This window comes from Erithacus rubecula, assembly GCF_903797595.1.
Source record: "Erithacus rubecula genome assembly, chromosome: 1".
NCBI lineage: Eukaryota > Metazoa > Chordata > Aves > Passeriformes > Muscicapidae > Erithacus > Erithacus rubecula.
The window spans coordinates 75,024,884-75,038,649 of record NC_136658.1 but is presented as its reverse complement, the minus strand read 5'-3'; the positions used below and the strand labels follow the sequence as shown (position 1 = coordinate 75,038,649).

Here is a 13,766-nt window from a genome sequence, read left to right as displayed (position 1 = left end):
GACTGACCCCCCCAGTTGCCATCAATGCCCTCCACACCACCTGTAGTGCTGCTGGCCAGTAAATAAGAGGGGATGCACATTTTTCCCCTGGGCTGGAATGAGAAAGAATGTGGTCAACCCCAGCATTTTGGCAAGGGAGACCTTTTCCCATAAAGGTATTATTTTCATTGTTTTCTTACATTTCAGTTTGAGAAGGAGCAGGAGGGGTCAGGGATGTCTTCCCAGACATTTCTTCAAAACTGTTTTTATCCCTGGTAACAAATGCCCCTGCCAAAGACAGCAGCACACGTCCTTGGTTTCCCCTCTGTAAGCCTGATTTTTTGAATGGCTTCTTGGAAAAAGCATTTACATGGTGACCTCTTGCTGCTGTAAGATGTGCAGGGAGATGGGTCCTTTCCAGGCATTCAAGCTGTAGTGCTTGGTCTTTCCTGTTTTTACTGAGCAACTTTTGGGAGGTCAGAAATACATGAATTGAGCTTTTGCTGCCTTAATAGGTGAAAGGCTGCTGGAAGCACGTGGATAAACTTCCTCTGTGCCAAACGACCATCATTTAAGTCAAACACTTTTTAACAATAGAAGCAAAATTTTAAAAGGTGTAGTTAGAAAACCCCCCACATTTGCCTGTCTGTCCTCCTTGCTCTGTGCTGCTCTGCCTCTTGCTGCTTAGCTTGATCTCCAGCATTCCTGCTGCAGGGAAGGTTGGAGCTTCTGATGTGGCAAACAGGTAGACTAAGCTAATTTATCGCTCGAGTCTTTTATTCCATCACAGAGTGGCAAAAGGGAAGGCTCGTCTCTCTTGTGGGTCACCTCTAATAGCAATTGCTTCAGCAAGATGGATTTCAAAATTAGGTGCTCTCGAAGCAGAAGCCACACTGTATTTTTCAACAGCACAAAGCAGCCGTAAGAGGAATCTGACCTTCATTCTTCATAATAAATTCACTGGGGAAAAGAAAAATCCATCTTTGTTTTTCAGCTTGAAGTACTGTCAAAAGAAAAGCCAGGGCACACACAACATACACAAAATAAAAATACAAGACAACTTCAGCAAAATGATTTAAAAAAAATAATCAGAGATTTACTTTTCCTGCTTTTTCTTACTCAAACATTGGAGCAGAGTCTGACAGCTTGTCTGCAAGTACATTGTTTTGGAATAAAGGCTGCTGCTAATTTGCAGTGGATCTATACTAGGCTAAATTAAGACCACCTCAAAGCAGTTTTCAGATGTAGAGTGCCATCCAATAGCTAAGTCTGGGGAAAACTTTATCAATACACACCCACATTTCAGCACTCCATTGGACTCAACATGTTTGTAAAACATCCCTGAATGTATTTCAGGTGCTAAAATAGTGTCTGCTGCAGCCTGCCGAAGGAAAATGTCATAGTTATCTTCTGCTGAAGCGCCCCAAAAATATGTGAACTTCAGTCGAGTACAGACTCATAAGCTAAAGAATATAATGGAGGAATGATTGAAAATATTTGGCATTTTACTGTTATTAATAAAATGATAGGTACATTTGAGTCCTAAAAGCCTGTAGCTGGTCAGCTGCCACTGGCACAACCTGGAAATGGTGAAAATCATCTCTTGTATTAAACACTATCTTTGTATTTTGCCATGTCTCAGTTACAGACTCTGTATTGAATAACTCATAACCAAACGCAGCACATTGCCTTTATTCCTTTAATCTCCTGTCAGGCATAGCTGGGAAGGCAGAATGGGAATGTTTATTCTAACTAGCAGGTCTAACCCTTAGGCTAGCAAGAATTAGGAGAGGTTTTTTCCAAGCTCGGCTCTTCTCCCATTTAGAGAACCCAACGCTGTGGCTGCAGTCTGCCTGGTTCCTCTTCTGGAGGAGTCACTCAAATCCATCTTCCCACCCTCTAGCAAGCCTAGACCCAGCTGTTACTCAGCCTTTTCTCCTTCAGGACGGGCTGGTTACACTGATAAAAGCAGCTGTAAAGAGGCTCCGTGTCAGCAGTGCCCTAATTAAGCTACAGAAATCAGCCACTTCACACCCCATAGTTCAGGTTTCCAGGGGCCTGTTTGCCTGGACAGGAACATTTTGTTAAATAAGCTCAGCTTTTTGCTAGAGCTGGTGTGATGACTGAAAGCTCAGCAGAAGGGATGAACACTGTCCATGCATTTAGTTAAACCAGTTTAAAATTACACAGCATATCTAGGTGCAACTGCAGCTCCTTTTAGGACCAGCTTGAGAAAAAAAATCGGTCTGGCTCCATTTGGCATTCAAGGCATCATAACTCCCACACATTAACATTCAAGTTCTCTCCAGACCAATAAATTTTTTGTTGTTTAGAACAGGAAAGTCTTTTCTTTACCCCTACAGCAAGCATTTATATGAAGGTTAAAGCCCTAGGAGATGCTTTTTGATAGTGATGTCAATGCTGTCAGTTCCCCTGTAGGGAACCACTTCATAAACAGTCCCAATTTCACTGCTCATTATCCCTCTTCTACAACAAGCACACACTTTTAAAGATCAAGGAGAGGCAGACTCAAGCTGAAGTGTCAGCAGTAACTGACCTGGGCCAAGTAATCTTGGAGCAGCCAAGTCTGACCTATCAGTGAGAGACTCAGTTTTAATCAAGAGGATTATTTAAACCCTGGAGCTAGCAGGGGAGCACAGCTGCAGAACAGGGAGGTCCTTTCCAGCAACAACCCTCAGCAACTCTTCTTTAAAAAGGGGGATTAATCTACCTATGGCACTCCTTTTCACCAGGAGCACTTCCACTGTTTCAGAAGTTTTATGGCAGACACAAGTGAAGGCTGTGGTCCCCACATCCAAGTGCCAGCTCAGCTGAATTACAGGCACATGAGGAAACCACGGCTGCTCTGGGGAAGCTTTGGAGCATCTCCCACCCAACACTGGCCTCTGCAGTGAGACACAGGGGCTTCTTTTCCTCAGTAATCAGCATTGATAATTCCATTACCCACCCTCTCCAGCCTTGAGCCTCTGCTTGTTACCAACGTGCTAAAGTCACAGGCAGGGCTAAGGCCGTGCCAGGGAAGCACTCTACTCATCTTTTAAGATCAGCTGAATCCTCTAGTTACTTCTGTCAACATCAAGCACCAAGAACAAAGGTACAAGATTATGGGGATCTTAATAAGTATGCTTGCTCCAAGAACAAGAAATATGTCTTCTTTCCTCTGATGACCTGGGGAAACAAAAAATCCCTCAGCACAGAAAATTTGTCATCAGTTACAAGCATTTGAATGTCCAATACCCAGTTTAAGGAGACAAAAAAAAGTCTGCCTGTCCTACCCTTTCTACATGGAGACCTTGCAAACAGCATCATTCTTCTGCTTGGAACAGAAAACAGGGATGGTATGTATCTGAGAACGCCAACACACACAAAAACCCCCAAATCCTTAGGGTATTAAGTGAGCCATTTAACTAAGTATTTAAAACCTCTGCAATTATTAGTTTATTAGTATCATCCAGGATTTCAGATGTTCAATATTTCTCCTGAAGTTATACATAAATGCAAATTGAAATAAGAATCTGAAAGTCAAAATTGTATAACAAAACAATACTCCATCACAAAAGCGTGTAAAATTACAAGAATGCTTTTTTTTTCGTTTGTTTTTAAACACTGGCACTTAAGAGAACCATAATTTTGTAACCACAAAATTGCCGAATTGTCCCCCAAACTGGTAAGCAGGTATATGTGAAAATAGTTACAGCTGCCAGCACTTGAAGTTTTACTAAATATGCAAAAAACCCCTTAGCTTTGGTTTTGGAAGAGAACTGTATTTGACCAAATTAGACATTGTTGGTAATACCATAAACATTTAACTTTTTAATGCAAAATTTAATAAAATGTACTTTTCCATACAACTATATTTAACTTAAAAATGGGCAAACATCAAGAGTGCGGTATAAAACCTAACAGGAAAAATACATCTTATCTCATTTTCAATTTGAGACAATATACAACTTTGTTTAAAGGGCTAAAACTAGAATTTCAAGAATACAAATATGAATTTACATAGATTTAACAAATAATAATGGTACCATTTATAGAAATCTTAGAAAGAAAAATCATTTCTTGTGGGCCCTTTGCTACCAGGAGTCTCATGGTATAAAGCCCGTGGCCATCACCAGACCTGTCACCAAAAAATAATATGGTCATTTCATGCTTTTAACTTTACACATTTTAGGTACGCTCATCACTCCCAGGTGTTCAGAGATTTACAAATATAACTTCCATTACATGGTAACAGAGTCACACCTGTAAATTTCTCTACACCAGATGGACATACACTCTTCCTATGGGTCCTTCTAGGACAAAATTTAACACTCCCTCCCTCCCCACCCCCCAAAGTATTTAGTTTCTGTAAAATTGAACTCTATACTTCTCAACTCTCCAAGACTGGTAAACTCATGCAACGCAATAGAATATTACATTTCACAAAAATCTGAACAAGTATCCATTTGCTGAGATTGAATTTTTGTCGTTTCCAGTTATGGACGAATATTTTCATCATAGGCCTATATATTTCTTTTCTTACCCTATCATGATAATGCAGGGTATGCAGATCAAAGCTTTGTTTATCAGCTGGTTATATGAAAGATGAAAACTGTAATATTCCCGTGATCCCATACGGGCATTCAATAAAGCAAAAGATGAGTTCCCCTCAAAAGAAAAGGAAAAAGAAAAAAAAAAAAAAAAAAAAAGAGAAATGAAAAAGTATGATTCTCAAGGGCACCTATTAAAAGGACAACAATACTAATAAAAAAAAATTGTATTTACTTAGAAGCATTCAGAATGTCAACAAAACAGCTGCAACTTTTTTTTCTTCCTTTTTGCAATTACAGAGTGGTATTCAGTTAACAGAACAACAATTATTTTTTGATGCATCAGAGACAACTGAAGATGAGAAATTAACTACATCCCCAAATATAACTAAATTTGTGCTGTGCACCAACAAGAACCTGCTTTATAACTCCCATGCCAATTTACAACCCCCACACTGTACCAGGCAAGGTTAGTGGCCATTGAAATACCACTAAGGACAGGGCTATCTAAAGACACATTCGGTAGTGTGTTAACTATACAAAAAAAGAGACACTGTACAGTTTAAAAACAAATCTTACACAGCCTTACATTTCAATTTTTTTTTTCTTTAAAAGGAGTGAGTTGTGTACAGGGGGGTTAAATGCTTTATAGACAAGAAAGAAATTGCTCTAAAAGAGACTTATTCATCATCATCATCATCTTCATCCTCCTCTTCTTCCTCCTCTTCATCATCTTCATCCTCTTCATCCTCATCCTCATCCTCCTCCTCTTCCTTCTTCTTCTTGCTCTTCTCAGCCTTGGCAACTACTTTCTTGCCTCCATCAACCTTCCCTTTGGCCCGGTATGCAGCAATATCCTTGGAGAAGAAAAGTAGGAAAAATCTCTCAAAGATGTAACCAGCCAAGAGGTCTGAGCAACCTCCAGAGCCCCTTGTGACAGCAGTCACCCAGGCACCTGCCCTGCCTGCACATCTGCTGGGGTAGGGCCAGGAGCTGTGGCTGCAGCTCCAAGGTGAACTGAAGCCAAAGAAACAGGAACCCTCTAACACAGAAATCACACTGGCGTGCTACTGCACACTGCTAGGGCTGCTAAGGAATCTCCATTGCTGGGCTTCTGGGAACAGGCTGGAAAAGCTGCTGCCTGCCTCTGATGGTAAAAATACAGCTGAGCCCACTATCCCATAAGGAAATGAAGTAGGGAGACCTCTTAAGGTCCCTTTCTAGCCCTACCTTTCACAATGCCTAAAGAACTGCACAGGAAAACCCTTGTTTGAGGCACAAAACTGAGATTAGCCACCCAGAACACATCAGAATGACCCAGCCTAACAGCTGCAATGCTATGCCTCAGCAAAAAGCAGTTAGACTGAACTCTGCCTAACAGAAGTTTACAAAATAAAAGGTATAAGAACTTGATTAAAGGGTAGACAGTGCCACCTTCTGCATGCAATAAATTTACTCTAGTCGTTTGAAACGCACGAAACTGAGTTCCTGTTACAGGGAAGTCAAAACTGTACCTGGAAGGCAAAGTCATAAAAGCAGTTAAGACTTCTCAACTTTGTGCCAAAACAGTAAAACAATTAGGTAGGAGAATTGATCTACAAAGCTTATACACACCAGTTAGAGAAACATCAACACATTTACACAGATGGTCTTCAAATACTCCCCACCTAATAAACACAACACCACTGATCTTACTGTTCTCTTGGACTCCCTTAAAGCTTAGCAGGAGATTTTGAGAAGGTGTGATGTCCACTAAGTCAAAGGCCAAGCAGTGAAATAGTGAAGATTACTACACCTTAAAACGCCACATGTAAGAAATAAAGACATTGCTACTGAAAATTAAAATAATATCCACAAATAAGGATTAATAATTCTGTAATTTAAAAAACATCCGAGTTGCCTTGGCTGTGTGTACAAGCAATTACCATGAAGATGTACAGAAAGCACTGTGAAAGCTCCTAGACCTGCAACTCCTCTCTGGCACATCAACAGGACTCCAAGGCTCCACTTTGCATGCTACAGTGCAAGAATTTTGAACCTGGATGTGTTTGCCAGCAGGAAAAATACCCAGAGGAGGTTACAGCACACAATGGGCACTGGTGCTGTGTGCCAGCTCTAAGTGGTGGCTGACCTCTTGTGAAGCATCACCATGGGATGCCAACGTGCATCCCTCCTGCTCCCTTGGCTTCCACATACTGGGATGGTAACCTGCCTCTAGAAATAAAACCATGCACAGCACAATCCTGTGTGCACAACAGAATTCTACAGCTCCAATTATAATGGCAGGGTTTAGCCTTAATAATTAAAAAAACTGTATGACAAGCTGCTTCATATGCATAATTAACCAAATTCATTACTAGAAAGGACATGGACACAAAGTAGATCCAGGAAAAACACTTGCCTAAAATGAACATCTCCTTTGCGTTTTGTCATTTTCCCAGGAATGAATTTTGAACATCATCTCTGTGTATCAATTATCCTAACATTCAAGGATACTCGCCAGCATGAGCAAAATTAGGGAGAACTAATTATTCCTTACCAGAATTACTTACAGCTACCAACTAAAATTCTGCTGTGACCTAGGGATTTAGTCATGATACAGAACCCACGATGTTTATTAATGTACCAGTGACAGCTCGAAATTACAGACAAATAAAAATAGTTCAAGGTAAAGGACTTCAATTTAGTGTTACTCCAATGAACCATTTGCCCCTGCATACAACCTTTTTCAACAAATCTAATGAATTCTGTCATTAGCATTTGCAGCATCAGGTATCAGGGTACACAATAAGGGAATAACAGTCTGAACTGAGGCTTGACCTCCCCAAAGTATCTCCCTACATGTCAGTGTTACCTTTTCATACTTCTCCTTCAGCTTTGCAGCCTTCTTTTCGTAAGGCTGTTTATCATCTGCAGCAGTGTTGTTCCACATCTCTCCCAGCTTCTTTGCCACATCTCCAATGGACAGACCGGGATGCTCGCCTTTGATTTTTGGACGAAACTCAGAGCAAAACAAGAAAAAAGCCGAACTACAGAGGAAAAATAAGAGAAGATTATAGAAAATTTAGAGTTCCCTACAGCAGCAACTTTTGGGACCTTTGCTACTGTTAAGAGCATTTTGGAAAAACCATCTAAAAGTGAGGCAGATGTAGATTACAGTGGAAGATATCAGAACTGAACAAGCCACTTGGCAAACTCAATGCACCCTCTTCTCTTAAGTAGTGCTGCACATCTGGTCCCATTTTTGGCAGGATCCCCAGATAGGCAGATTTTATATACCAGACACTGAGAAAAGCTTTACACATTAGTTAAGTGAACGATATTAGAGCAGCAACTGTTATGTCAGAACTGTTAGAGGTGGGAGGCTGCAATATTTGCTAGAAAAGTGGAATTTCCAGACCACAGCACCAGCCCAAGTAAGAACATTAGCTTGTAAAGGAATTCTAATGCCCCTTCCAGGATTAGCTCAATTTAAAACACATACATACACACACAATAAAGTACTGGTGTCTAGAAGGAGATTAATTTGAAACCAGTTATATTTATGTCGTGGTTAAAGTTTTAATTTTCAAACCTGGTTTTGAGGAAGATCAGCCCTCAAATCTGTTCTGTGCAAAACACTCCAATTTTAAACTGCCTGCCAATCAAAAATTCTGCTCAAGCCAAGAGGTGATAAGAGCAGGGCCTGCAGTACTTTACTGCCACATTACACTGGAATTACCATCTTAACAAAATTAGAAAAATCAGTCAAAATCACACAGTCTGTTTTTGCATGTACTTTTAAAGGCTGCCATTACTCCAACTCTGACAGCGGGACAGTCTACCTGAAGATAAAAGCTCAGCATTCATAACTAAAATTTCAACCTATCTTTACACCACTGGTGAGGAAGATCATATAGTCTTGTATTTCTGAAGCTCCTGGGTAAAACTACCATTTTATAGATACACATCAGTGTGATGGTCCCAAACAAGACAACCTACAGCCAGGAATCTACTTACGGAGGCCTCTTAGGTGCATTTGGATCCTTGAACTTCTTTTTTGTTTCACCCTTGGGTGGTACATAGTTTTTCATTTCTTTTTCGTAACGAAGCTTGTCAGCCTTTGCCATATCTTCAAACTTCCCTTTCTCCTTAGAAGACATAGTCTGGAAGGCAATTAAAATCACAAGAAGGGACACATAAGGATCAAAACAGTATCTTACGATTAATAAAGATACCAAAGTCCATCCCAAAATTTCAGCTGGGGGAAGCTAAAGGTAAGACAAGGACAATGTAGAGTTACTGCTCTCTTACAAGTGCATACTTAGCCAAAACCCAAGCTTCTAAAGACATCACTGACAGTCTCAAATGGTATTTCAGAAAAAGCAGTCATTTAAAGTTCTGTGGGTTTTTTCCTAAGCACCTATTCCTACCTTCCATCGTTCTGAGCATTTTTTTGAGAACTCTGAGAAGTTCACTGATGCATCTGGATGTTTCTTCTTGTGCTCCTCCCGACAGGTTTGCACAAAGAAGGCGTATGAAGACATTTTACCTCTCGGCTTCTTAGGATCACCTTTACCCATTTTTGCTGATTTTCTGTAATGAAGCAAATGAGACACCTTTAAGACTTGTACTTTCAACAAACCAAGGCAGGTAGTAAGTCACAACCAAGGATCGTGCCGGAGCAGTATTCTGAAATCATACAACGGGAAAAATTCCCTTCTGGAAAATCTACTGAAAATTTCTGTCATCCTTGTCTGAGGTGACCTGGATGCAAGCAACCTGAAATCTCAAAGGGCCTCCAAAACATGCAGTTATGGTCTCCTGCAAACAGGAACTATCCTTCCAAGCAATCTGAAGGCAAGTACTGCAGTGGAGACTACACACCACAATTACTACTGGTGTATTATTCATATGCCTGGGAAGAATAAATTCTGTTGAAAGGAGGAAAAAAGTACCCAAGTATCCTGTCTCAGTGGATTTCTAATTTTCTTTTTACAGCCCATGTTTCTACCTCTTCCCTGTGGGCCCTGGGTGCTTATTCACAAATTATATTTTTTATTCTTTTCTATGCCATATGTTATGGACCCATCTTTACGTGTACTAGAAAAGCCTTGACTTTGCAGGCATACCTTAAAATACAGGAAAGAAACAGCTCACATGGCCAAATACGTTATAACCTACACAGTGAGAAGCACAACATTTATATACAGCCAGCAGAGCCGTGCTCAGCACGAGCACTATCTGACACTTTCAGGGATGGAAGAATACCTTCCTGGAACTTTCACACCCAAGTCAGACATTTGGACTATTTCTTCATGGCTCCCTGTAAAAAGTCAATCGTTTCCTGACAAGCTCTTAAAAAACGGGGGGAAAAAGCGTGAAAGGACAAAAAAAAAAAATTAAAAAGGGCAGGCGGTGCCTGCCTGTATTGCCACAGAAGCTGCATTTCCTATCGGTTTGGCGGATAGACAGAAACAGATTTCTGCTCTGTGACTAAACACGTCCGGTTAGAAGTTTCTCTCAAGTAAACAAGAGGGCTGCAGGAGCCGGAGCCGCTGCTGCGAGGCGCGGGACGCTGCGGGCGCGGGGCCGGGCCGGGGGCGGCGGCTCCGGCGGGACACGGGGCGGCGCGGGCGGGCCCGGCAGCGACCCCGGCGCCGCCGTTTAAAAGCCTCCTCCTTCCCGCCATTTTGGACGCTGCCCCTATGAGGGGGGCAGAGGGAAACTTCAAAAGTGCCTCAAGAGACCTGCTGGGGGTGCGAGGGGAGAAAGAAAGGGAAGGAAGAAAAGGGCAAAAAAAAAGGGGAAAAATAAGAGAAAACTAGTCCCGTTATTAGGGAGAACACGTGTAAGTTTATTCGGCGCTCAGGCGAGGGCTCGCAGCGGCGAGCACATGCCCAGGAGCCGGCACCCACCGGGGCGCGGCCGCCCGCGGGCGGCGACCCCCGGCCCCGGCGGGACAAAGCGCTCTCCCGCCGCCGCCCCCGTGCCCCCGGGCGGGGGGGCCGCCCCGTGCCCAGCCCTGCCCGCTCCGGCCGCCATGAGGCGAGGCAGCCCCGGCCTGCGCTCCCTCCCTCCCTGCCGGCCGCGCCGCCGCAGCGGCGGTGGCGGCGGGAGCGGCCGCCATGGCGCAGGCTCCTGGCGGAGGAGGTCACCCGCCGCCGAGCCTCCTTCCATTTTGTGCGCCGAGGCGCAGAGCCGGCCGCTCCCCACCCCCCCGCCGCCACCACACCCCCCGCGGCCGGGCGGGGCGGCGAGCCGGGGCGGCGGGACCCCCAACGAGAGGGGCCGCGGCGGGGCCGGGCGGAGACCCCCGCCCGCGGGGGCGGCGGTGACTGCGCAGGGCGGGCGGCGCGGAATGGCCGCTGTGGCGTCGCCCGCCGCCGCCGCCGCGCACAGAACATGGCTCCTTCCTCCCTTCCCTTCCCTTTGTGTGAGCGCGCCGCTACCGTGGCGCACACGCTCAGCCATTGCAGCCGGGGGAGGGCGGGCGGGAGACGGGGGGAGGTGGGTGGGAGCGGGGAGGAAGAAGATGGGGGGACCAGCGCGCTTCCAGCGCCTGCCCGAGCCCCGGCGGCGCGGTAGAAGCCGCTGCGGAGACCCCCGCTCGCTCCCTCGCCTCGCCGAGCTGCGCGGCCCCGGGGCTGCCGGCCCCGCGCCCGGGCGAGCGGCAGCTGCCGAAGAAAAAAGTTCCCCCGAACTGCGCCCCCGCCCGCCCGAGCGCCTCCTCTGCTGCTCCGCGCCGCTCGCCTTGTTTTCTCTCTCGCGGCTGCCGTCAGCCATGTTACAGCCGGGCGGCCGCGGGGCCAGCGGCGCCCCAGCCCGCGCCCCGCTTCCCCGCACTCCCCACCGCCCCGGCGGCGCGGCGCGGGCCGCCCGGAGCCCCCGCCGCCCCTCCGCCTGCCCCGCCGCCGCGGCGATGGCTCCGCCGAGGCGCCGTGTAAGCGGCTTACGACGGGGCACGGCGCGGCCCTCGCCCCCCGCGGCGGGCGACCCCCGGCCGCTCGCCGGGCACCCCTCGCCCGCCTCTCTCTCCCCACCTCGCTCCTCGCCTCCCGGCGCCCCGTTCTCCCGAAGTCGCCCGCCGCCCCCGCCCCGCCCCGGCCGGGGGGCTCGCCGCCCGGGAAAGGGTCTCCCGGGCACGGCCCCGTTCGCCTTTGTGTACGGGCGTCCGTGCCGGGGTTGCCCCGCGCTCCGCGGTCACGCAGCGGCGGCGGCACGACGGCCACCGCCGGCTCACCGCCGGGCTGCGAGCGGGCGGGCGGGCGGGCGAGCGCGCCCGGCCGGCCCAGCGGCCCCCGGCGCGTACTCACCCGTGTCAGACAGAGTCGGCACGCAGCCCTCGCTCGGCCCCGAGCCCAAGAGACGCTCCCGCGGCCGCCCGCCCGGCCCCAGCGCTGGCTGGGTCGCTGTGCAGCCCGGTGCACCGCAATGGCTGAGCGCGGGATCGATACGCAGCCTCCTCACACTCGCGGCGCTGGTAACATTACTCTCTGCACAGCCCCGCGCCCATTGGCCGCCGCCAAGCCGAGCGCCGCGCCGATTGGCCCAGGCGCTCCCATTGTCCTGACCAGAGCGCGCCGCGGGTTGGGCGCGCCGCGGGACACGTCACGGAGCAGGGAAAGGGCGCGCAAATATAAAAGTGAGCGCAGGGAGCCGGGCGCGGCGGGGCCCGCAGAGCGGCGGTGCCTGCCCGGCGCTGCGCCGCCGCCTGCGAGGGGCGCGGGCCCCGCCGCTGCCCCCGCCGCTCCTGCCGCCCCGAGGGCACCGCCGCGGCTGCCCCGCGGGGAGGAGCGGGCCGCTGCCGCCCCCCACCCCTGCGGCCGCGCCGCCCCGCCGCCCAGGCGCGGAAGCCGGAGCTCAGCGGGGAGCCCGGCCGAGCCCGCGTCTCGCCTCCTCTCGCCCCGTTCCAGCCGGCGCACAGGGCTCCCCTCCGCTGCCGCGGCGGCGTGAGCGGCTCTGCCCCCTCCCCGAGGTCCAGGGACGTTTGTTTTGTTCTGTTGTTTCATGGTATTTTTGTCTTTTTCTTTCTTTTTCCAGAAATGGCTTCAGCACCTGTGTGAACATCAGTCGGAAGATGCTGGCTTTCTCTGTAACCTCCTGGGTGACAAGGAGCAGTCGGCAGTGCTCCGGCAGCTCCCCCAGTCCTCAGCAGTGGTGCAGCGATGTCCCGCCGCAGTCCCGGGCATCCCGGTGCGGGGCGCGCTGTGCCATACCTGACCTGGCGGTCGCTGCTGCTCCTCTCCGCTTTTTTACTGTCACTTGCACCGCACCAGGCTGCTGTACAGGACTCGCGAACAGGAGAAATACCCCTTAATAGCAGCTCCGCTGTTTACACCACTTTATTGGTGCGAACAGCGCTGGGAGGAGCACTTCTGTGAAAGACCCAAAACCACTGCTCTGCCCCGAGAGGCACTGTCAGTGCACTTGCTGTAGTAATATAGACTTGAGTGAAGAGAGCATTGGTCACAAATATTCGAGAGTAAATAATGGATTTCGATAACTGGTTAATGATCATGCTCTCTCAAAATATATCCATGGAGTTTTGGAAGGGTCTCTGGTCTGACAGACAAGGGATAGCGATTTTGGCAAGGCCTGGTGCTTCATGGAAGGCAAAGATCCTTCTAAATAACCCTAAATATAAAACTGTCTCATTTGTGAAGAAGTGCTTGTGGACATATAAAGACTGTGATTCTGCTACCTGAAATCATGACTAGTGTTTCTGTCTCAAGGAAAGTTTTTGTTTGTGGTTGGAGTTTTTTGGTTTTTTTTCTGATTTGCATTTAAAGTTTAAACCTTTAAATGGTACAGAAGGAAACTGTAAAAAGCACAAGTATTTATGTGGTCTAGTGTGTAGAAGCTGATAGCTTTGCACATACTAAGCTTTAAGGTTTCTTCTGTGAAAACCAGAAAGGAAAGCAATGTTTTTATTTCTTGCTCTTGTCTAGAGCTGAATCTTCAGTAAAAGGCAAGTGAGGAGAATTTGATTACATGACATACTCCTGTAAGGCTTTTCCTTCATCTCTGTCAGTTATATGCTCCGGCCTGTAAAGGTCTGCATATTTGAGTGGGTTTCTTCTGCAACCCTTGATGGCAGAAATACAAAAGAATTTACTCATCAGTTGCAGACAGTAGCGTTTTTTACGGAAGCAATATATGTTTCTTCTCTTGTTCATGCTGTGCCACATCCCTTCTGATACTTCACGAACATGCCTTCTTCTGCAAACCTCATTGAAGTTCAAATCTGTTTTA

General features: G+C 47.6%; 1 protein-coding gene across 1 annotated transcript; it reads right to left on the bottom strand.

Moving 5' to 3' along the window:
• Window positions 1–3,414: 3,414 nt before the first annotated feature.
• On the bottom strand, window positions 3,415–12,087 carry HMGB1 (high mobility group box 1). The gene is made up of 5 exons (XM_079298558.1): window positions 11,828–12,087; window positions 8,945–9,107; window positions 8,532–8,677; window positions 7,387–7,561; window positions 3,415–5,389 (listed from the first exon to the last, which is right to left on the bottom strand). The coding sequence occupies exons 2-5, from the start codon at window positions 9,092–9,094 to the stop codon at window positions 5,213–5,215; spliced, it is 648 nt and encodes a 215-aa protein (XP_079154684.1). The 5' UTR covers window positions 9,095–9,107; window positions 11,828–12,087; the 3' UTR covers window positions 3,415–5,212.
• Between the last annotated feature and the right edge of the window lie 1,679 nt (window positions 12,088–13,766).